Source organism: Chanodichthys erythropterus, chromosome 21, assembly GCF_024489055.1.
Source record: "Chanodichthys erythropterus isolate Z2021 chromosome 21, ASM2448905v1, whole genome shotgun sequence".
In the NCBI taxonomy this organism is placed as follows: domain Eukaryota; kingdom Metazoa; phylum Chordata; class Actinopteri; order Cypriniformes; family Xenocyprididae; genus Chanodichthys; species Chanodichthys erythropterus.
Genome location: NC_090241.1, coordinates 25164652 through 25188140, shown reverse-complemented (window position 1 = coordinate 25188140; position 23489 = coordinate 25164652). Strand labels below are relative to the sequence as shown.

At 36.2% G+C, this 23489-nt stretch overlaps 1 protein-coding gene across 1 annotated transcript in view; it reads right to left on the bottom strand.

Annotated features, from left to right (window-relative positions):
• The window catches only part of atp10a (ATPase phospholipid transporting 10A), a 61515-nt gene extending 38629 nt beyond the window's left edge, over positions 1 to 22886 (bottom strand). The window contains exons 1-3 of the mRNA XM_067374687.1: positions 22227 to 22886; positions 9596 to 9800; positions 7137 to 7222 (exon numbers count right to left, since the gene is read on the bottom strand). Of these exons, the coding sequence (XP_067230788.1) occupies positions 7137 to 7222; positions 9596 to 9800; positions 22227 to 22654 (719 nt within the window). The 5' untranslated portion in view covers positions 22655 to 22886. The remainder of the gene's footprint in view (positions 1 to 7136; positions 7223 to 9595; positions 9801 to 22226) is intronic.
• Positions 22887 to 23489: the final 603 nt, after the last annotated feature.

The window sequence follows — 23489 nt, the reverse complement described above, 5'->3', positions numbered from 1 at the left end:
TTGACTTGTCAGGTTGAGGGTGTTTATATTCCGCTATGTAAATGCCAATATGCCATGGTGCAAGCGCACCTGGCTTTTAAAAGAAAAGTGGGATGACACTCTGATTGGTTTGTTGCACTTTACGCCCAAAACACACCCATCATTAAAGAGACTAGGTACAACCCTTTTGGACCATACGCCTGGCACACCAACCATTTTTTCCATTGTTAAACTAGCAAAAGTGGATTCGGACACGCCTTAAGTGCACCTGTGCCATGCGCTTCAGACCATGCGCTTAGATCAGGGGTCACCAACCTTTTTGAAACTGAGGGCTACTTCTTGGGTACTGATTAATGCGAAGAGCCAACCGCGTTCAGCACTCGTTAGTAAGGTCTGATCAACAACGACAGTGATGTCTCGCTCTCATTGAAGTATATGCGCGAGACATCACTGTCATTGTCAGAGTGCGATCAGATCTCACTAAGCAAATGCTGAATGCGGTTGGACATAGTGGTGTATTAGAGTTAGAAAATTATATAAATACTGTTCGGTTTATCGCACAAACCGATCGTTTCGCGTCTTAGGACATCAATGTGTCGCCACAATCCGCAGGGTTTAATTTGGACTTGTCTATGCAGGTTTTATTTACTCTTATAGTAGAAGTTCCCATCCACTAGCATTATTTGACTGACAGACTGCAACGGTTGGAGTTAAAAATCATCATTTGTGTTCTACTGAAGAAACAAAGTCACCTACATCTTGGATGCGCTGGGGGTAAGCAGATAAACATCAAATTTTCATTTTTGGGTGAACTATCCCTTTAAGGCCTGTAAACACTGGGACAAATATCGCACGCGTTTATCGCCAGCGTTTTGAGACATTTTTTGTGTTCATACCCAAACGATTTTCACTGGCGATGCGCAGAGTGAACGTGCAAATTCACTACCGGACAGTATGTGGCGCTTGTGCTTAACATTAGTGCAAATAAACATATTTATGATATTAATAACGTTAAAGATTAAAAAAAAAAATGCAAATATTAAATGGCGTATGTGTGACATATGAGAGATGGTAGTCAGAAACGGTAGTGCAAATAAACATATTTATGATATTAATAAAGATAAAGAAGATAAAAATGCAGATATTAAATGGCATATATATGACATGAGAGATGGAAGTCAGAAACGCTAGTGCAAATAAACATATTTATGAAATAGACATTCTCAACTATATTTCTTGAATGTAAAAGAAAACAAACAAACAGTAAAAATACAGAAATAATACACATCTATTGGTGTGGCCAAGAAATGGCAGAGCATCCATAGCGTGCGTCTCAACATTCATTTACACGGTATACGTTACTGATACACGACCTAGGAAGCTGGGGAGCTGTTTGAGACGCAGGGATAGGTTGTAGGGGTCTTCCTCGTCTACTTATTTTCTCTTCGTCTTGGTATCAATGTGTGCTTGGCAAGACCGTTTTGTGAGCGCCACCAAGTCGTGTTTTACTGTGTCTTCAGCATCTCCAGGCACGTGAACAAAAGCACCACTCTCATTGGTCGGCCAGTTTAATGCTGCGCGTCAAACCAAAAAAACGAACCCGAGGCGTTTTTTTTTTAAATGACGCTTTTACGCCTGGTGTTTTTCGTGTCGGTGTGCACACTCACATTGGCGCCCTTTGTTTAGTCACGAGGCGTTAAAACGTCGGCGATAATCGTGTGCGATATTCGTCCCAGTGTGTACAGTGTGCCTTTAAGGAACACCCGGGAAACTTGTACCTCTGAGTCAAGTATACGTTATTTCGATGTCACCCAGTGTTGCCAGACATACGATAATTAGCCTTTCGCCGAGCCCCGCCCCCCTTAGTTACTGTTGCTTTGTCCGACAAGCCGTGACGCTGTCACTCCACACGCAGTGAAAAATACATCGCGTCCCACAAATACAAGTCCCAGCTTTCAAACCGTGTAGTTATTAAAGAAATTCAAACAATAAAAACCGTTTTGTTGCTCTTTAATGTGTCGTGACCATGGTCGTGACAGATTGCTGTAGATCCTCAGCTCAACCGCTCGTAAAAAACGATCATCTCTTCCTATTAGTCCATGAACATGAGAATGAATGTTGTTTCAAACGCAGAAAGACGTCAATACACACCATTTTTCAAGATTAACTCCACCGAGGTTAATCTTTTAACTACTGGCTGCTTTGTCGGACAAAATGGCGGATGCGGCATTCTGATTGGTTAGATCGCTTGTCAATCAAACTCCCGGCGAAAGGTCAATTATCGAATTTGTACGATAATTTTGACCTCTGTACGATGTACGATCAATAATGAAAAAAATCCCATAATTTACAATAATTTCAGTATTTTGTGACACTTAAAATGATGGTCGTTATAATCGGCTCATTGATCTAGCTGTGTGGATCCTAACGTGAACTTTGTTAGGCACGTCTTCCATCTCATCTCATGTTACATCTTCTCGGCCAATCATCGTGGAGAATGGATCTCTCTCACGAGCTCAACCCTGCATCCCAATGTGCATACTGTCCACCCTATCTGCCCGAAATAGTATTGAAAATGACTGTCACATACCATTTAGGATGCAAAGTATGCACATTGAGACTCAGGCCAAGTTAACGTTTCTGCCGCGGTGCTTAGGTCAGTTGTTTCCCACTAAGGTACGCCTAAAAATTATTTATGTATGTATTGTGGTAATTTGCAGGTCATGTCAAAAAGTTGTTGGTCTATAGATAAATAGCTGTATTCTGTACGTTTGACTCGTCATGTCATCTTTATTTATACAGCTCTTTTTACAATGCAGATTGTGTCAAAGACAAAGTATAGCTTTACAGAGATAGAGGGAACATCATTTTGGCTGTACAGCAGCTAAAATAGTGTGATTGTCCAGCTTAAGTTAGTTCAGTATTGATTCTTTCCGTTGTAAAAATCATTAGTTATTAACTTTACCTATACTAAAAATTTGTGTATGATAATTTTCTTCCAAATACGATAATTTTGAGCTACTAGTACGATACTTGGACATTTCCAATCTGGCAACACTGATGTCACGTATTCAAGACACGTTTCAAATCAACATGCTCCTTCCAACACCACAACTCATGTAGCAGCTAAAATGACGAGTTTTCCACTTACAAATTTAAATTCGCTTGGTCATTCATGTGCTCGGAACGCATAAATACAACATTTTTGACTCCACTTGAAGGGCACATTAGTTGCATAGTATTTATCATTAAGGTGACTGGCTCAAAAGAACCTGGTTGCAGACATGCCTTTGCCCTCCAGGTATTATCTCTTTAGTTTGCACTGCACATATTCACCAGCTGGGATGATACGGTCTCTTAATGCAATAAGCTGTCGCTCCAACAAGGCACAGTCCTTGGCGCCCATCGTGCATTATGTTCCCCCTTTTGCTCCGGTAAGCCACTTTGTGGTAACTGGACAAAAAAAGCTGGCCGCACACCAGAAGCATCTGTTCTCCATCATCCAGGGAAATAAATGTCATAATCCTTCTGGTTCCTGTCAGCTGACTCACTGGCCCTGCTGTCATTAACATACCATGTGCTGCAGGTTCTCTTCTAAACACAGGAGATATACTTCAACCTGCACAGCCCGGACTGGGCTGCAGTTCTTGTTTTACTACTGCTACAGCAGTCTGCTCAAATATATTATGCATGCTAATCCCAAGCCTGTGACCTGTATGCTTTAGCCATCATTTAAGACTTAAGACTGCAAGTTTAAACAGTGAATAATCTTAATCCACACTTTGAAAATCTAAACACCAGATTAACAAGTCTTTTTAAAAAGTGAAAATACAAGGAATGCATGGATAATTGTATTAAACAGGTGCATTTCCCAGTTTGATAAAGTGATGTAAAGAACAATTTTGTAGGATTTTAAAGATTTAAAGGTGCCCTAGAACGCTCTTTCACAAGATGTAATATAAGTCTAAGGTGTCCCCTGAATGTGTCTGAAGTTTCAGCTCAAAATACCCCATAGATTTTTTTTTTTATTATTTTTTTTAACTGCCTATTTTGGTGCATCATTAACTATGCACCGACTCAGACTGCGGCCCCTTTAAATCGTGTGCTTCCTGCCCCCCGAGCTCTCGACTTTAATACAGTAAATAAACAAAGTTAACACAGCTAATATAACCCTCAAATGGATCTTTACAAGATGTTCGTCATGTATGCTGCATGCATGCTTCGGATCAGACAATTTACAAATATCACTAAAAATATCATGTAATCATGGATCATGTCAGTTATTATCGATCCATCTGCCATTTTTCGCTATTGTCCTTGCTTGCTTACTTAAACAACGTCTGATGATTCAGCTGTGTTGCTCTAGACGTTACTGCCTGCCCTTGTGTAATGCCTTGAACATGGGCTGGCATATGCAAATATTGGGGGCGTACATATTAATGATCCCGACTGTTACGTAACAGTCGGTGTTATGTTGAGATTTGCCTGTTTTTCAGAGGTCTTTTAAACAAATGAGATTTACATAAGGAGGAAGCAATGGAGTTTGAAACTCAATGTATGTCTTTTCCATGTACAGAACTCTTGTTATTCAACTATGCCAAGGTAAATTCAATTTTTGATTCTAGGGCACCTTTAATCAAATCTTGTTAAGCCAGTTTATACTGTCAGAAAGGTAACAGGGTTGACAGTAAAAGGCTTTAAAGTTTTACAATTTATTTTGACATTACAAGCTTTCAAGGTCATGAAACTATAAGGGGCTTCTCAGAATTGAATGATGATATTTCTATAAATATTTACTTTCAATTATTTACTATGACATGATAATTGACCAATATCACAGAAATAGGTTTGAAATTTTAACCTTACTCAACACAACACAACAGAAGATAAATTGATAAAACAACAAAAAAGACTAACTTATCCTTGAAGAATGCACTTCTTGAAACCAATGATTTTATCCTTCAGTTTAGTAATTTTTTGATTTATGGAATACTACATAGCCTAACAGTGGTTCTCAACCTGTGGTCCGCCACGAATGCAAATGCGGCCCACGATATGCTGACCACATTTGAAAAATAAATTCCAGTTTTACAATGTATTTTTGCTTTTAAATTAAATTAAAATGGATTAAATAAATATAAGTTTGAACTATAATGTTTTTTTGTCATATAAAATAATTTTGGTGATCATATATTATTTTCAGATATGCGCAGATCTACGAACACTTACAAGCATGCGCTTTGGCATAATTCCAATAGTAGCCATTAGTTTTGTAAATTTAGGGATCAAAATGGACAAATGTGTTATTAGAAGAGAAAAACGAAATGAGGAACATACTAATGAAGGAACACATTGCAAACAAGAAGAGTCGTAGCATCAGGAAGAATCAGTTTGCGGTCAATGAGCGAGATGGGCAGCCTTTGTTTGCTCTGTAGTAAAGTAGTTGGCATATGTAAAACCTACAATGTCAAAAGACATCTGAATTTTATGTGTTTGTTTGATGTATTTGTATTTTAAAATCACTAAAAATAACACTTGTTGAGTAACACTTGCTTATTAAGGCGTTTGTGGCCTATATAGCATTCTGTCATTGTTTGGTGATGGTTACAATGCTGTTGAAGAGAATTTACATCTAGAGTTAAATAGTTACTTAAAGTGCTTACATTTTGTGTATGTTCATTGAGCATTATTATAGGATTACTGTAATGCTAATGTCAGTAAGTTCGTTTTTATTAAGTGGAATACATTGTTATCATTTTCTGTGACATACTGTATATCAGGGGATTGTGTAATGCGAGTTTATTGAACAAGAGAGTTTCACTTTGATATGAAGAAGTCACGCTTCCAGCCATTTCAACACACTGTGAAACAAAAACAAATTACTTATAGTATTTGTTGATTTTGCAGAGTGTGACAGAAATGAAATACTGCATGTGCCACCAGAAAACACCGCCTCTTCTGTGTGTGCAACATCTAGGTAAAATAATAATAATATTATCTGCTAATACCATAACATTAAATCTGATTGGTTTTCATTGGTGACGTCATATGTAAATGATATGCTGCCTGTGAGACTTGCACTTGGACCAAAGTGCGGCCCACTGGGAAAAAAGGTTGAGAATCACTGCTACATACAAAAAGGGAAAAAATATGACACTAACAATGCAAACGCATAACCCAGGGAAAACAACTATAAGCCTCAATAATAACAAGCATCTATAACATTTTGTAACAATTTGGCATCCACTGTTGTTACTGTCAATAAATACAAATGATAATATAAATAAGGGTCACAATAGCACCCGCTTTGTAGAATGACCCTTAGAATATAATTTTTGCATTCATCTAAACAGACCATTTCACATACTTCAACAGCAGCATGGCAGCATTATTTATCGCCTCCTTTCATCTACCAACCCTAAAGCTAACGAATAAAAGACTTTGTGACCCATTCCTACGGTTCTCCAACAGAGAATGCTGCGGGTGAGAGGTAGAATAATTGGGTAGAATAACAGGGTTGAAAAGTCATAAGAATAATGCTGAAGTAAGAGAAATACACACCGTGTCTCCATTACAAATATATTAAACTGGATCTATGTGGGTCACAAAATAACCATTCATCCGGTTATTTGAATCTCAGGAGCTAATGGAATTTTAATCACTGCTGGCAAAACAAAACAAAGGAAAGATCTGCTTTGTCTAAATGGCTTATGGCAGTCTCAAACTCAGTTCCTGGAGGGACACTGTCCTGCAGAGTTTAGTGCCAATCCTAATTAAACACACCTGAACCAGCTAATCAAGGTCTTCAGGATTACTAGAAACTTCCAGGCAGGTGTTTTGGAGCTGGGTGACTACACTCTGCAGGACATTGGCCCTCCAGGAGCTGAGTATGAGACCACTGGCTTATGGAAAAGAAAATCATTGAATATAATGAAGGTCAAATTTCCAGATGGGGTATTATACATATATTGTTAAGGCTAAAATAATCCACAATACACATATGTAACAAAGACCATGCACACTGACATGACATTTCCATGACATTAATACTGCTGGGGTAAATCATTAATGCAATTTTCTTCAAATGATTAGGTTGGGCAATAAATTTAAGAAACAATGTAAATGCCCTTAAAAATGCAATAATGCATTTTACTTACATGTATCCACGAAATCTATTGAGGTCATTGTTGGGCTTCTCACATTCAATAATGCTGTTGTACTTTAATGGGTCAAACTCACAGTCCTGCAAATGGGAGAAAAGCAAAAAAATTAGCAATTTGAGATCTGAACACTAAATAACCAGAATAATAAGAGTTAAATTGTTTTATAAATGATCAGTGGATAGTTGTCATCATCTGTTCAACCCTATGGATGCGCTGATCTGATAGTCAGTAAACTCAGTACTCAGGTGTAGCCAATGCTCAGTATCGGTATATCTTTATTTTTTGGGGATCAGGTATCTGTCAGACTGATAAAAATCAGATACTGTGTGTTACCCATGGTTGTTAAGCTTAAAAAAAAGAAAGTGCCATAGAAGGTTTAGTGCATTATATTCCAAGTCTTCTAAAGCCATTAAATTACTTTATTTGAGGAACAGACAGTAAATTAATTTTAAGTTCAAGGAAATGCTTTTCTCCGCAGCTGCCGCCAAATGTAATTCTCCTTTTAGCATCTTCAAACAGCATGCTACATTCAGTTACAAGAGTCAGCATGGTAAAAATCCCTCCAAGATGTTCCAATGTTCCCATTATTGTGCATATGAACATAATGTTCTAGGCTTTTGTTTAAAATAACTGTATTTTGCTGGAGGTTATTGGTGATTTTGAATAGTGCGGTACTCGCTATTGGATGAAGGGACTGAATACTACAATTCATTCACAGTAACTGCATTTTGGAACTCTGAAGGCTCAGTAAACTGTTGGACAGATGTAATACTCTAAGCGTTGCACACACACACAATTTTATATTTATAAAAAATATTATATTTGTTCTCTAACTGTTATGAACTTTTCATTGCGGATAGAGGCTTGCCAATAAATCCAAGTATGCTTTACGCACATCACCACACATTCAGGATATGCATAATCACTTTCGTGCCACTCAGTATTGGAGCCTTTCACACTATGATAGATTTGTGCAATAAAAGATCATTCATATTTCCTATTCATTTGTTCTGTAATATCTGTCATGTCTGTTGTCCTATTAAAAATCTGCATATATTTATGTAGTACCATCACAAATTCTATTATTTATAAGATTTTAAGAAGGCTGACACTATTCTAACACAAACAGTAATTTGCAATTGCAGCTTTTAAAATGAAAATTTTACCACATGTAGCAGTAAAAGGTCTACACTTACATTAGCTATGTTTCCATCCACCTATTTATATGTGCATTTTGGGATATCGTATTGAAAAACAAATCTAATGCATAAATTGTAAAAATGGTCCCGTATGTACTTAATTGAGGCAGATACATTTTTATATGATAAGACGACGCACATAAACTAAGATGAACACACATTTACCAAATAAATTCCTCAATGCGCATGTGACTTTGCCTCAGTGGTGTATGTGATTGGATAACTGAACTAAACAGCGGACCAATTTCATTGCATCTCATATGTTCGTTTGATCATTCTGAAATGTCTGAGGTAAAGTCTGTCATCAGAATGATTTGGTATAATGACCTCCCAGAACTGTCTCACATGACTGAATTCCCAAACACCAGGCATATGAATGCAAGATAACATGACAGCGTTTATTGCATTTTCATCTGCTTGCTCTGAGGCACTTGAAGTCATTGATGTAGGAAAAAAAAAGAGCCACAGTGGTTTCCCCAATTGCAGCAACTTCCATTTTTATTACAGATATTTTGCGCCAATTTTCCAGGAAGTGATGATTTTGTTCTCTTGAACACATGGGATGGAAACACTTCTTTATTCACAAATGTTTTATGCAATATGTCAATTTCAGAACAACTTAAATCTGCAAATTTGGATGGAAAGAGCCATTGACTTTTTTTTTCTTTTTATATATAATATAATATAATATAATATAATATAATATAATATAATATAATATAATATAATATAATAATATAATATAATATAATATAATAATATAATATAATATGTGTGTGTGAGTGATTGGACATTTAAAAAAAAAAAAAAAAAAAAGTGGGATCGAGTCATCCTTAATTCACCCTCGTCTGTTTCTCAGATAAATCTTAAGATTTTAGAAGACTTGGAATATATAGGGCACAAGCTTTATTGACTACTTTTAAAGTAATTTTTGTCCCTTTTGTTTTATGCATGAGCATTTTTGCCAAGTTAAGGCCATTTTTTGGGGGTGAGCTATATTTTGATATATGGTTTCTGTTGCCAAATTGTTTTCAGATCTCTCTTATTGACATCTTAAGACGTAACACATACAGAGTGACCAGCGCCAAGGGAAATGAATATTTGACTTTGGTGTGAATTGACTATTTATCTGGGCAAACACAGACCAGCTGAATACACACATCACCACATTAACTGTTCTTGACACCAGGATGCTTCTGTTCAGTTCTTTATTTCAACTTTCACAGCAAACACTCCACAGTCCTGAACACTCACCAGGTCGATAAAGCTGCGCACCACCTGCCTCTGTTTCAGGTTGGTTTCACCGTCCAGTGTGGCCGTCTCGATGTGACACAGGCGGTCCGGGTCACTGCTGCTGAGTAGCAGAACGTCCGCCGGCAGAATCTCATTGCAGCGCAGACGAATGAAGTCTCCGACCCGTACCTCCTTCCAGTATTTCTCCACATACAGTTTCTCACTTCTACAAAGGGTACAAGAAAACATAACGGTAAATGTAATTTATCCATATTGATGTAGCCAAGCTAAGATGCTACCACTGCTTCCCATAGAAATACATGCCTTTCAATATTGAATATTCAAATTTAAAGTTGAGATTAACATTACCATTTCAATGTTTGGGGTCAGAGACTCTAATGTTGCATGTAAAATATTATTATTAGTACGATGTAAATCTTACCTAACAAGTATACTGTACAGTTTGAAAGAACTGTGCTCTTAAAAATAACAGTCTAGAAACTCTGAAGACAAATTTTCACAATTTGCTTTATTTACCAAAAACTTATTTTGACATGTGCCTCTGATGCTTCTGCTGTTTCCTGCATTAACAGTGAACACATCCGTAAGCACTGAAAATGAAAACCAACAAGAACAAGCAAACTCCACACGGGACTGAACAATAAACAAACCACATTTGTGCCGTGTTCAAAACTGGGAGAGTAGTGTTCATGGTGCAGGCCTAACATGATGGACAACATGACGCCTATTTCATGAGGACAAAAATAATATTACAGGGCTTTGGCAAACATGGCTGCAGGGACTCTGGCTCTCTGAGAGCTGCTGCTAAACAAACCTTCCTTCTGTTTCTTTTCCCGCCCTTCCACGCATAAGAGTGCCCTTTTACTGCCACACAGAAAACTAGTGTGACCTCTTACACAAAATCAGCTTCAATAGTTGTGTGCAAAGTAGAGGAAGAACTAATTCTCCATGGCTTAAGAGGGACGGAAGGGGAGTCACCTGTTGGCAAAGGAGGAAAGGTAAAAAGATGGCCACCAGAAGGCATCTTCCAGTCTTTGATAGATATTACCATTTGTCACATAAATTACCACATTAAAAACCCCTTACATTTTCACCTGTTATTTTTGCAATGCAGTTTGGAGGCACACACTCCTGGGCAAACAAAAAAACGGGCCAAGAGCAAATTGGCTAAACACTGAGGATTTAATTGTTGTATTGGTCAGGAAATTAGCAAAATTAGCAAAGACAAATGAAGCTTTTGGCAGAATATGAGAAGTTATGTGTGGAGTGATGAATCACAATGAAACACGAGTTGCGTGGTGATGCTCTAGAGCGGTGTCTTTAAAAATCTGGTGAGAAATAAATAATAAATGCATCTCACAGTGAAGCATGGAGGAAGAGGTGTCATTGTGTGGGCAGCCTTTTTAGATGCTGGTATTGTTGAGCTACTTCACTGTGAAGTCATTTAATGCTTTGGAGTACAGGAGAATATTGCAGAATGGCTTGCTTCCCAAAAATGAAAAGTTGTTATCTAAAGAGGGATGATCGGATGTTATTTTTCAACAAGACAAGGCTCCTGCTCAAACTGCAAAGACAACCATGAAGTGGCTTGAGAACTAGTCCATCAGATTCATGTTTTGGCCTGGTCAGAGTCCAGATTTGAACCCTATAGCGAATATTTGGTCTCACATTAAACAAACGAACAGAGACTTTTTTCGACTACTCATGAACTGTTTGAAGCCATTAACATAACACTGGTAGAAATAACACAGACTCTTCTTCCAGTAAAAAGCTGTCTGCAAGTTGGGGAAGGCTATTCCGTGCCGTTACTTTATCTACAGTATTTGTACAATTCTTGCTAATTTCGTGACCAGTGATTTGTGATTAAAATGGTTAAGACCGTTAAAAGACATCTAAATATTTTGCCTTTTTTGGCTTGGCCCATCTTTTTGCCCAGGAGTGTAAATTGTAACCAAGTGTATTACTGATTACAGGCACATGACTTTGAAGGCCTGTAGTGTCAGACAGTGTCCAGCTGTAAGTAGATAAACATGTAATTGAGAGGAAGCAGAGGCAGACTGGGGTGGTCATGAGGATGTTACACTGATAAAGCAATTCAAAACCTGGCTTCTTTTATAAATAATTCTGGTCACTGTAAAAGCATACAAATTTAGGCAAGAGGCTTGTGAACTTCCATAGCTGGGAGAGTGATACATGGATGAACGAGTGAGAGAGAGAGTAAGAAAGAGAAAACTGAGTATAGTCAGAGGAAATAATACTTAATTTAAAAGTCTTCCTTAGAAAAAAAACTATACCGGTATGGACTAAAAGTGACCAAACTCCAATTTTAAATTCTTTAATATTACTTAATTAAACATTTTGCTGACTTCTTGTCATATTATCAATGTAAATGCATCTCCACCTGTGAAACTGCTTCTCAAACTAGAAAAAAATGAAGGGCAGAACATGATTTTGTCCATTGGGAATTGATTGGATAGTAGGATTGCTGTGGTTTGCCATTGCTGTAAAAGGTTGTCCCAACATTTTTATTAAACATTACAAGCTTACAAAAAACAAAAACACACATAAATGAACTGTTCACAATAGGAACTCTAGCAAGCATTTTCTATAACAATTTATTTCATGCCGACTTTAAATTAGCATTTCAAGTTTAGCGTTCTGGAGAACATGGCCTTCAATAGCGACTCTGATTCTGTGAAACGCTTTGATTCATGTCCTGGCAGTTACAGCACATTTAACCCTAAAGATGAGCTTTACAATGTTGCACTTTCAGAAGGAGGGTGAGTCTGTATCACATCAACATCTGTGCTTTTGAGTTTGAATCAAAGACATGGGTCCAAGTTCACATTTTGGACATAACTGAATGGTCTCTCAGAGAGAGGATTAAAAAAAGTCATGAAAAATGAAATTTAGCCTGCTTTTGCAAAATAATACCCTATTACAAAGCTACAATAAAGAACATGCTTTAAATAAATGAACATCTCTTTATGACCACAACAAACGGGACACTTTCAGACGCACGGTCCGACTTCGCCTCAGCGCCAGGCGCAAGTCAAACGAGCGCAGAAAAGGAACAGGTGACGACGAGGGAGCTTCAGTTGAACAACAGTGAACTGCGGTCAGATGAGATGTTGTCAGCCTATGTCGGTTCAACCCAGAAAAATATACATGACTGTCCAATCAGCTGTTATACTTTGCTAATTTTATTTTTTTGTAAAAATGTTTCTGTAACAGCTGCCAAAAAAAAAAAAAAAATTATATTATATATATATATATATATATATATATATATATATATATATAAAAATCTTTCTATCCGTCTATCTATCTTCTCTCCGTCTATCTATCTTCTCTCCGTCTATCTATCTTCTCTCTCTCTAATTATATATATATATATATATATATATATATATATATATATATATATATATATATATATATATATATTATATATATATATCTTGTCTATGTCCCCAATGGCTCACAAACAGGTAAGGGGGAAAATGCACATTTCCAATCATCATCAACATATTAAAATATAAACACTATAAATGTAAATATAGTCATGTAACCATTATGAACAGCAAATCATCAACAGTCACACGGTAAACTGGTTTATATTAACAGACCTTTTTCCCCTTTGTCTCGGTCTATTGTCAGTGTAAGTCAAATCAATACATTGATAAGCAACTCAATCAATAATGCTAAGCTCAATAAACACTTTCAATAAATGTCTATAATTCCATTTAATACCATTATCATGTAATACAGCAATACTAATAGTATAGTCCATAAACTTTGATTGAGATTTAGCCCTGTTACAATGTAAGCATTCACCAGATGGAGACATAATGTTTATGCAGACAGGGCGTTTCCTTATGCAATTTTCTTGGCATACTCTCACTCAAAGATAATCACCAAGTGATCTAAATTTAAGAGTCAGGCTTGATAAAGAGCAGTCATGTGTCACAACAAACCCCCATGAGGAATCAGTGATTATTTTTATTTCACCTCTGGAGGTCGAGGTCATACTCTAGAACCCTTCAATTTTTTTTTTTTTTTTTTTTTTTTTTTCCCCACCCTACAGCCATTCTCTGTGTTAATTTTTGCAAATATCCAATAGTTCCAACAGCTGTTATGAGCAATAAACATTGCATTATTTGAAAAGCAGCACATGATGGAATAATATATATAAAATATCATAAACCAATTAATTTAGGAATAAAGAAATGCAGTTGGGAAAGGGGACGTGTGGATATTCAAGCACAGTCCTACAGAGAAAAGGCCACTGGAACTGAACTTTCTTAAGGTCATTTCCTCCAGCGACACAATGTGGAAACGGTCCACCAACAAGACTTCCGAGAGAAAACAAGCAGCTCAGCAGAATAAAGGCTTATGGGTGTATCTAGTCAACAGAAACAAAGGTTGGTCTCTGAAAAACAGATTGGATCTTCCTCTACTCAAGTCCTACAAATCCAAATTGACCCACATACAAGCCAATAAGGCATCACTGCCAAAGCTCAAGATACAGCATCAAAGAAAGAAAATAACTGAACAGACCACCCAAAGAAAGCCTTCTAACCACTGACAGAAACTAGTGTGCATGGAAAAACTGAGTGAGACAGAAGTGTCATGGGAGCAAAAAGAAAGAAAGAAAGAAAGAAAGAAAGAAAGAAAGAAAGAAAGAAAGAAAGAAAGAAAGAAAGAAAGAAAGAAAGAAAGAAAGAAAGAAAGAAAGAAAGAAAGAAAGAAAGAAAGAAAGAAAGAAAGAAAGAAAGAAAGAAAGAAAGAAAGAAAGAAAGAAAGAAAGAAAGAAAGAAAGAAAGAAAGAAAGAAAGAAAGAAAGAAAGAAAGAAAGAAAGAAAGAAAGAAAGAAAGAAAGAAAGAAAGAAAGAAAGAAAGAAAGAAAGAAAGAAAGAAAGAAAGAAAGAAAGAAAGAAAGAAAGAAAGAAAGAAAGAAAGAAAGAAAGAAAGAAAGAAAGAAAGAAAGAAAGAAAGAAAGAAAGAAAGAAAGAAAGAAAGAAAGAAAGAAAGAAAGAAAGAAAGAAAGAAAGAAAGAAAAAAAAAAGGACATTGTGGTTGCCAAAATGTTGCTGCAATAAACGCTGATTATTTGACACCATGTGTTCATTTTACACAGTTTATATTCAGTTTTCTTCTTTTAACAAAAAATTATTTAGGTCAATGATAACACGCAAAACTAAAAGGGGACCTATTATGCACCTTTTTAACAAGATGTAATCTAAGTCTCTGATGTCCCCAGAATGTTTGTGAAGTTTCAGCTCAAAATACCCCACAGATCATTTATTATAGTTTGTCAAATTTGCCCCCATTTGGATGCGAGCAAAAATATGCTGTTTTTGTGTGTCCCTTTAAATGCAAATGAGCTGCTTTCCAGAAGAGTTAGTGGATAAATTTATGCAGTTGCTGTGGAGTTGATTCAAGACATCGACTAGCATGTGCCGTCATGTTAATCTTTTGTGCAAAACCCGTATGGATGCCCACCATACATAGCATACCTGTTTGCCAAACAGAGCCATACACACCCAGTTAACGTTTATGATTGCCATCAAATGCTGTGAATGGTCTAATATTTTTTCCAAAATATTGCTCAGACAGAAATACTCCTTTTTTAGCAATCTATCTTGCCAGGGTCAACTTGAGCTTCTGAATTAATAAAATATACTAAGTTAAATTAACAGCTACAACACAGTTTAGAATTAATGTAATTAATTTTCATACAAATGCAATTCAATATCCTAAACATATTTAAAAATCACTGGACTAGTCTACATAAAAAGAAACAAGATGTTTCTGTGTTCATCCAAACACAATCTGTAATTAACTCTGGCAAATATACTTTTTTTACAACTGAAAATGGAAATGGTGTTTGGATGAACACTGAAGCATCTTGATTCTTTTTAGTCGAGTGATTTTTAAATAAAGAGTTTGTTTGAACATTTTATAACCTGGATGTTTTAGAATGTCATGAATCTATGTAGATAATATCCTAAACTGTTATGCTCACCAAAGCTGAATTTATTTGATCAACAAATACAGTTAAAAACAGTAATATTATTACAATTTAAAATAAATTTTCAAATTTGAATATATCTTAAAATGTAGGCCTAATTTATTTCTGTGATGGCAAAGCCAAATTTTCAGCATCATTACTCCAGTCTCTGTCACAAGATCTTTCAGAAATCATTAGAATATGCTAATTTGCTGCTCAAGAAACATTTATTATTATTATCAATGTTGAAAACAGTTATGCTGCTTAATATTTTTGTAGAAACTGATACAATTTTGATGAACAAAGTTAAAAGAACAACATTTATTTGAACATGTATTTGGTCAAAAATGACAAAAATATGTACCAAAAATTTTTTTTTTTTATTATTTAAAATGAAGACAAATAATAAATTAATAATCAAACAAATAATCACTTAATAAAGACTGCTTTATATAACTTTAATGGATTATCATGACTAAAAACCGTGAAATAAAAACCTTCAGACTACAGTCAAGGCCTCTGTTGAGGACTACCATGATACATATCCATTTTGGAACTGTACCAGAACTGTATCCAAGGTGAACCTGAACCATTTGAAAAAGCGTTAACTATCTCACCCTGCAAAAGCTCAAAATTCCTTGAATTCCTGCCTTATGTCCTCTCTCAACTCCAATTGAAGAAAACAAGTTTTGATATCAAAATCCCCCAGGACATCATGTCACATTGTAAACAGATTGTCATAAAAACGGTGTGATATTTTTGTTGTAAGCATTTGAAAAGAGCAGCAATGAACACAATAGAAAGAAAGTCTTTTGATCCCGCTGCTCACCAAACACAGGAAAGGAGGGGACGCACACACTTTCTAGACATTTCTATTGTTTTCCTGATCGCTCTGTCTCTCTTGAAAAATTACTCGCATTATTTTACGAGTTACACCTGATACCGCTCTCAAAAACACAACAACAGGCCATGTCAAACTGTCGGAGAGGTAGGTTATAAAGGTTTTTAGTAATTTTCCTGAATAAAAAGAAAAGAAAACCACAGTGACTCGAGATGTTCCCATTGCAATGCTCACAAACAGACTTTGCTACTACATAAAAAAAAAAAAAAAAAATCATTTTTATATTACATAGCCCTTTTCTCCTGTCATCCAACAAGAGCATCTGCCTTGAGTGCTGACATCAGAGAGACCCTGCAACTTTAACAAATCATTGATATGTATCCAAGTTGTGTTTACCCTGAAGCTAAACAGGAACTCGATTTGTGTAGGTGTCCCCCCAAAATAGTTCTCCGTTTGAACAGGATGACCCTCCGTAAAAAAAAAAAAAAAAAAAAAAATGCATTTACCTTCATGCGCACAACCGATCAGCAAAAAAAGAAATGTTATGGCTTGGCAGACAAACCTTCAATTTATGTTTAAGATGGTGAAAATATGAACATAAACATGTCAAAACAGAACAGCAACTCATAACAAGAAGCCACAGACAGTGCCTGCATCCTCTGCACTTCATAAATATGTCTAAGGCCAAAGGTGGTCTTCCCCCACACACACACAATGTTAAGAATATTGATTGGACTAGCATTCAATACACATCCTACCATATACAGATGGCTTTACGCTAACCTACAATCTTGCAAAAATAAGTGTTCCAAAAGGGGGGTTTTGAAGAGATGCCATAGAAGAACTATTTTCGGTTCCATTTTTAGAACTATTTTTTCTTAGGCCCCGTTCACACAGCAACAGAATACGGTTGTCAGTCCTGTATTTAAGTCCTTAATATTTAAGTCCTTAAAATCACCATCATGGATATTACTTTGGTCACAGTTGGTATGGTTACTGGTAAGAAAACACGGGCTTGACTCCAGTTGCAGATTCATACAGAGAGCATTCGAGACCCTACACTTAGTTGCTGTTTAAACAGGACATGTAAGTAAATGAGGTTGTCAATCACAAAAACTGACAGTGTGAAGGTAGCCTTAGTGTTAAAAACAATTAAAAATTCTAAATTTTTAAGAACCTTTTGTACAGTGGAAAGGTTCCATGGATGTTAAAGGTTCTTCATGGAACCATCAATGCCAAATAAAGAACCTTTATTTGTAAGAGTGTACAGGGATTCATTCACTCCAATAAATTAAACAGCCTTCTGTGTCTCTCATTCAACCTTAAAAATGTCAAGGCCCTCAGAGATGAGTATAAACCTTGAGCTTAAACATATATATATATATATATATATATATATATATATGTTTAAGCTCAAGGTTTATACTCATCTCTGAGGGCCTTGACATTTTTAAGGTTGAATGAGAGACACAGACATATATATATATATATATATATATATATATATATATATATATATATAAAAGAGCTACCAGGGAACAAATTCAGTCACACTCAGCCTTCCTAATCAACAAACACTTTCAAGAAACATTTTATAATAGGGATGTCCCAGTAAAATGATCCAATCTCTGATCCAATCAGAGACACTAATTATTGAGCATCTGCCAATACTTGACTAAAGCTGACTATACATATGACTCAAGCCACGGACAAGGTTATCCTGGAAGAAAACTTTGACAATGTTCCCCAACTCGAAGGATTGTTTTTCCCCCCGCAGGACATTGCCCAATGCAACACAGTGCTGGGTATTGAGACAATTTTCATGATTCGATTTGATTTCTATTTACATGCTTGCGATTCGATTCGATTACGATTTCGATTCGATTATTTTGGATGTAGTATTTCAGTTACAGTACATGCCAAATTTTCTAGAGGAAAAAAAAAAAAAAATCTCTCAACTAATGCTGCACATTGGAGTCAGTTGGTACTACTATAATAATATTGAAGGTTAAATTAACTTATCTATATACAAACACTTAAATTACACAATTATGTTTTTTATTATAAATAAAGTTTAGAATTAGGTAATCATAATTCTACTCCAATTAGTTTTTTTTTTTTTTTAATATAAACATTTAAATCATAGCTGTCATAACTGTCTATTCAATCATGCATTAAATATTGAAGAACATTAAAAATTATAATGAATATGTAAAGGTGCATAGCTATATTTATCAGAATGTTGCTTTCTAGAGTACACTTTTCTAGCTGACTAACGAGTTTATGGTCACTGAATTTTTTTTTCTGTGGTAAATGTGATGTAACGAGACTTTGTTTACAACCTGTTTTTTTTGACGTATTTCCAAGGTTGAAACACTGACTGAGCTATTACACGAGACATGATACGGATTTCGGTAAGTTGTACTGTATATTTTAACATACCTTCAGATGTTTAGTCGTGTTTATTTCGCGCTGTAACTGGTATTAAAGCGGAGGAGAGGATGTTCACATGTGCTCCGTGCTGCCACTTCTCTTTAACTGAGGCGCAAAAGCGATCTGTCACGTCACATTAAACAGCGCCAAAACGTTATTTATTTTTTGAATCTCATAAGATGGACATAATTTGAAATCTGAGACTTTGCTTCATATCAAAAGTAACAAAGCACAAAGATTATTGCGATGTATTAGATGAAAGGTGCACTACATGTTCTGTTCATTCATCAACTGAAAACAGACTAGACTAATCGATTCTTGGGATTTAAGAATCAATATCGGTTCGTAAAAATGAGAAATCAATATTTTTTACCCAGCCCTACAACACAGCCAGGCCAATAAAGATGTGGATGGAGGACCACCAGACCAATACCCTGTCATGGCCAGCCCAAACTCCAGACCGGTCATTGAAAACCTCTGGAATGTGATCAAGAAGAAGGACACAAGGCCAAGAGCCATCAAATAAAGCAGAGCTTCTTGGTTTTTTTGTGCCAAGAGCAATGTGATGGACTGGTATGCCAAGACTCATGAAAGCTTTGAAATCAGTATTCCAATATTCCACCAAAATAGTCAATATTCCACCAAATATTGACTACTGAACTCTTCTGAAGTTAAAACATTAGTATTGTGTTGTTAAAAAAATTCTTTGCATTATTCGAGTCTGAAAACATGGCAGGGCTTTTTTATTTTGACCAGTTGTCATTTTCTGCAATAAATGCTCTGAATTATGTTGTTTTTACATGAAATTTGGAAGAAATCTTTTATATAAAACATAATAATATGCACATGACTTGGAATAAATGATTCTATAATTTCTCAATTGTTTTGAAGTTTGTGTGCCGTCAAACATTTAATCCATGGATGAGGCAAAGATGCAATGGATGATGAAAGACAGAAGAAATTCTACAATATCCACATTCCTGTATCCACTTTTACATCATTGTGCAATAACACAATACAAAATGAAAAAATGTTGACTAATTGCACAGTGCTGCAGCGTTCAACAACAAAATGTTTTTATGCACAAAGTATATAAAGCCTCTCCTATAAAAAAGCTATTAAATCACTTTGTTAGTTCAGTAACATCAGGCAACATGACACTTTCAACAGATGTCTGTAGTTATGGTGTAGTGCCAGCGTGCCATGCACACGTGGAAAACATTGGTCAGATACAAAAACATCCTGTCAAACCCAATGGAATTGCTAGAGAGAAAAGCTGAGAAAAGCTAAGAAAAATGTGCGGTCCCATCGAACAAATCACACTTGGATTCTTCAGAACATTTTACTCATTAGCACTAAATGGAAATGCGTCCTTTACAGTCCTAACAGTGGCTAGCAATTCAAGTGTGAGATTCTGTGACAAACTTTGCAATCATATTAAAGGTCAAATCAGGTTCATCATACTGGGATGACATCATACAGCAGATTTGATCTGTTGTAATTCAGTGTTGCTTTGTTAGCAATGGGAAAGGTTTTCAAAATAGAGTCATTTGCTTGAGAAAATTCAATCAAGCCCAGCCTTGAGAGCAACATTGGTACTACAAGCTCAGATTGTGTAGTCTGAGAAACACTGTGGCTTTTGACAGAGTTGATATACATGGCCTTAACATGGCTGACAGAGCCGCTTTTCATCAAGAAATACAGTCTCCAGGCTGACTCTCTGACTCCAAAAAATAAACAAGTGGAAGCCCTCAGAAGTACAGGAAGATCTCCAAACAAGGCAGAATTTTCATCACCAGCAATACAGCGTCCTTCATTTCTGTACAAAGTGAAATTTCTTGACTTATCTGCTAAAGGACCTGTAGCTCAAGTGGATGGAGGTGAATAGTTTGTTCCAGCAAGTTAAGCACACTGTGTTTTAAACCAAGGACGAAACAGTACTCAAGAAAAAAAAAAAAAAAAAAGTGACTAACTTGGTTATCTGACACACTTTCACAACTAGGGGTAATGCGTTTGCCACATTACATCAACAATGATAAAAGAGCTGAACTCCATTCACTCCAGTTTTTAAAGTTTGAAGAGGGATTTAAATTTTGTTGTGTGCTTGTCACTTTATATTTATTTATTTATTTATTAATTATATATATTATATATATATACACACACACACACACACATTTTTTATTTCAGTTTGTTATTTTTGTACATCAAGTTTAAACTAAATGAAAAAGCTGCATTGGCAACTAGCTGAATACGTTTTTTAATATACATTTTATTACAAAAAAAAACCTTTAAGTTCTAGTCTATCATTACAATAACCCTGCACTCACACTCAACAACATTCAGAGTATAAAGACATTGTCTAAGGTGATCAGCTACAATTTCATAATACCCTTATTGCTAATAATAACAACAACCCTGTACTAGATGTACATGACAATTTTTTTAGAGACAAACAGAGCTGAATAGTTCAAATAGTAAAATCATTGGAATTTAGTGTCAATATAAATGAGTGACACTGAGGCCTGAAATGCACATTTGTACTATCCATCAATCTGACAGCACTCATTTTCTCACAATAAGAGATGCTTCATACACAGGACACATTTAAAAAAAAAAAAATGCACCAGAAATATAAAATAAAGGCAGCACACTAACACCGCCACCCAAGCTTCCCAACATGAGTCTCAAAAACCTAGTTGCCAACCTAGACAGCATTTGTGACTCGAGGTCTTTTCGCACTGCATTTAACCCTGGGTTAAAGTCATGTTTCAGTACCCTATGTGAAAAGTTTCAGTTTTACACTTGCACTTGTCAAGGGGATGAACATTGCTTTTTTTAACCCTGTTCCAGAGTTGAACCAAATGTACCAAATATAATGAAATGCTGAATGTAAATGGGGGTTGTTTAGCAACTGACAACCAATCATAAACTGATTCAATGCCCCATTGAAGTCAGCAGGAAACAGAAGTTGCAATACTAGAAGAAGATACTAACCGATATTCAAGTAAAAACGCTAACACACCGTTTCCGAATGTCGCGTGTGAAATCTCAGCACCTCAGTAGGCTAACAACCCAGGAAAAAGTATGGACATTGTGAAACATGGGAAAAGATAACATAGGATTACATTGACCCAGGGTTAAAACTTTCAAGTGTGAGAAAGCCCAACAGGTACGCGTCCAAAATACAGATATGATCCACATCCTGAGACTCCTCGGTCAACAGGTAGGCAGGCCCACAGGTCCTTAGAAGCAAGGCAAAATCATTGTCGACTGGGAAAACTAAAACAAATACACACAGCTTTATGGCAGTTTGTACTGGGTCAGTTTGAGCACGTGCTTACCTGCTGTAAACGAGACAATCCATATGATTTATTTCTTTATCTGAGCGGTGTCGTCTGTAATCCTCCCATAAATCCTTGATAGCGGTAACGGACAAAATAAAAACCACAGGGGCAAGAGCCAACTCTGGTTGAAAAGCATTGACCACAGGCACAAAATTCAGTAAGGCTATGAAAACAAAATACACGTTGGCAAACCGGTGGAATTGCTCGAAGAGGTTCTTCGGTAGGAAAGAAAGCAGAGTGTATTTTGTGGTTTTGATCTTATTGTTTGCATAGTGTCTATTAGGGTTATCCCCTCCTTTGGTATGGTCATACAAAATGTTGGCGTGTACAATCCTTGTTTTGTTCTCCTTTTTGCTTTTCCTTCTTTTATGCTTTTTCACTTTGGTACTTTTCGTGTCTCCAGACTCTCCAGTCTCTCGCGCCATACTTCGCCCAAAACTTTTGTTTCTTTTCCTTGAACAAATAAAAGACGGTATCTATGTAATCATGCTGATCCTCCTTGATGATGTAGGACCGTATGAACAGTTCTTCACTTTGTTTTATCGTCCTCACCCATCGCGTCAATTCTCTCCCTTTCTCTCGTTAACACTGAAAAGTTTTAACGTACAGCGGCATCTTTTTTTCCCTTCAGTAGATGAAGATGCTTTAAGGCAGGGCCGAGCGATTATACATACGCGCTGTTACACATTTTAGCAACATAAATCATTAGGATAAACCTATAGATCGGTATTGCTATTTAAAGTCCATCCATATGATTGTAGATGCGGGGTTTTACGCAGACCTTGTTGAAAAAACAAGCCAATCACGGGAGATACAAAAATAACGTCACCGCTGACGCAAATTAAGCCCCGCCCACTCACCAATGAAACTTCTTTACTGGAAGTGCCACGCGTTACCATTGAGAAAAAGCGATTTCCGTGGAGGACGCAAGCATAAATACTGTTTTTGCTTAGGATACACCGAAATACGGCGTTTGAATGTGATCTGTAGTTATTATGTTAAATTGATAGTTCTCAAAAAAAAAAAAAAATAAATAAAAAAAATAAAAAATTCAGTCAGAATAACAACCTCGGTCACCCTTCACTTTCAAGATGCTCTCCTTCAGTTAGTCGGTCCCTGTCAATTTGCCTAAGTCTCTTTAGTGGATATACAGCAGCAGGGTCAAAGACTAACCAGCATCTATATATAGTTTGGGTTTTGTGTCTCAGCAGATAAATGTATCTAAAAAAAAAAAAGACAAAACATTGAAAAAATCTAAAC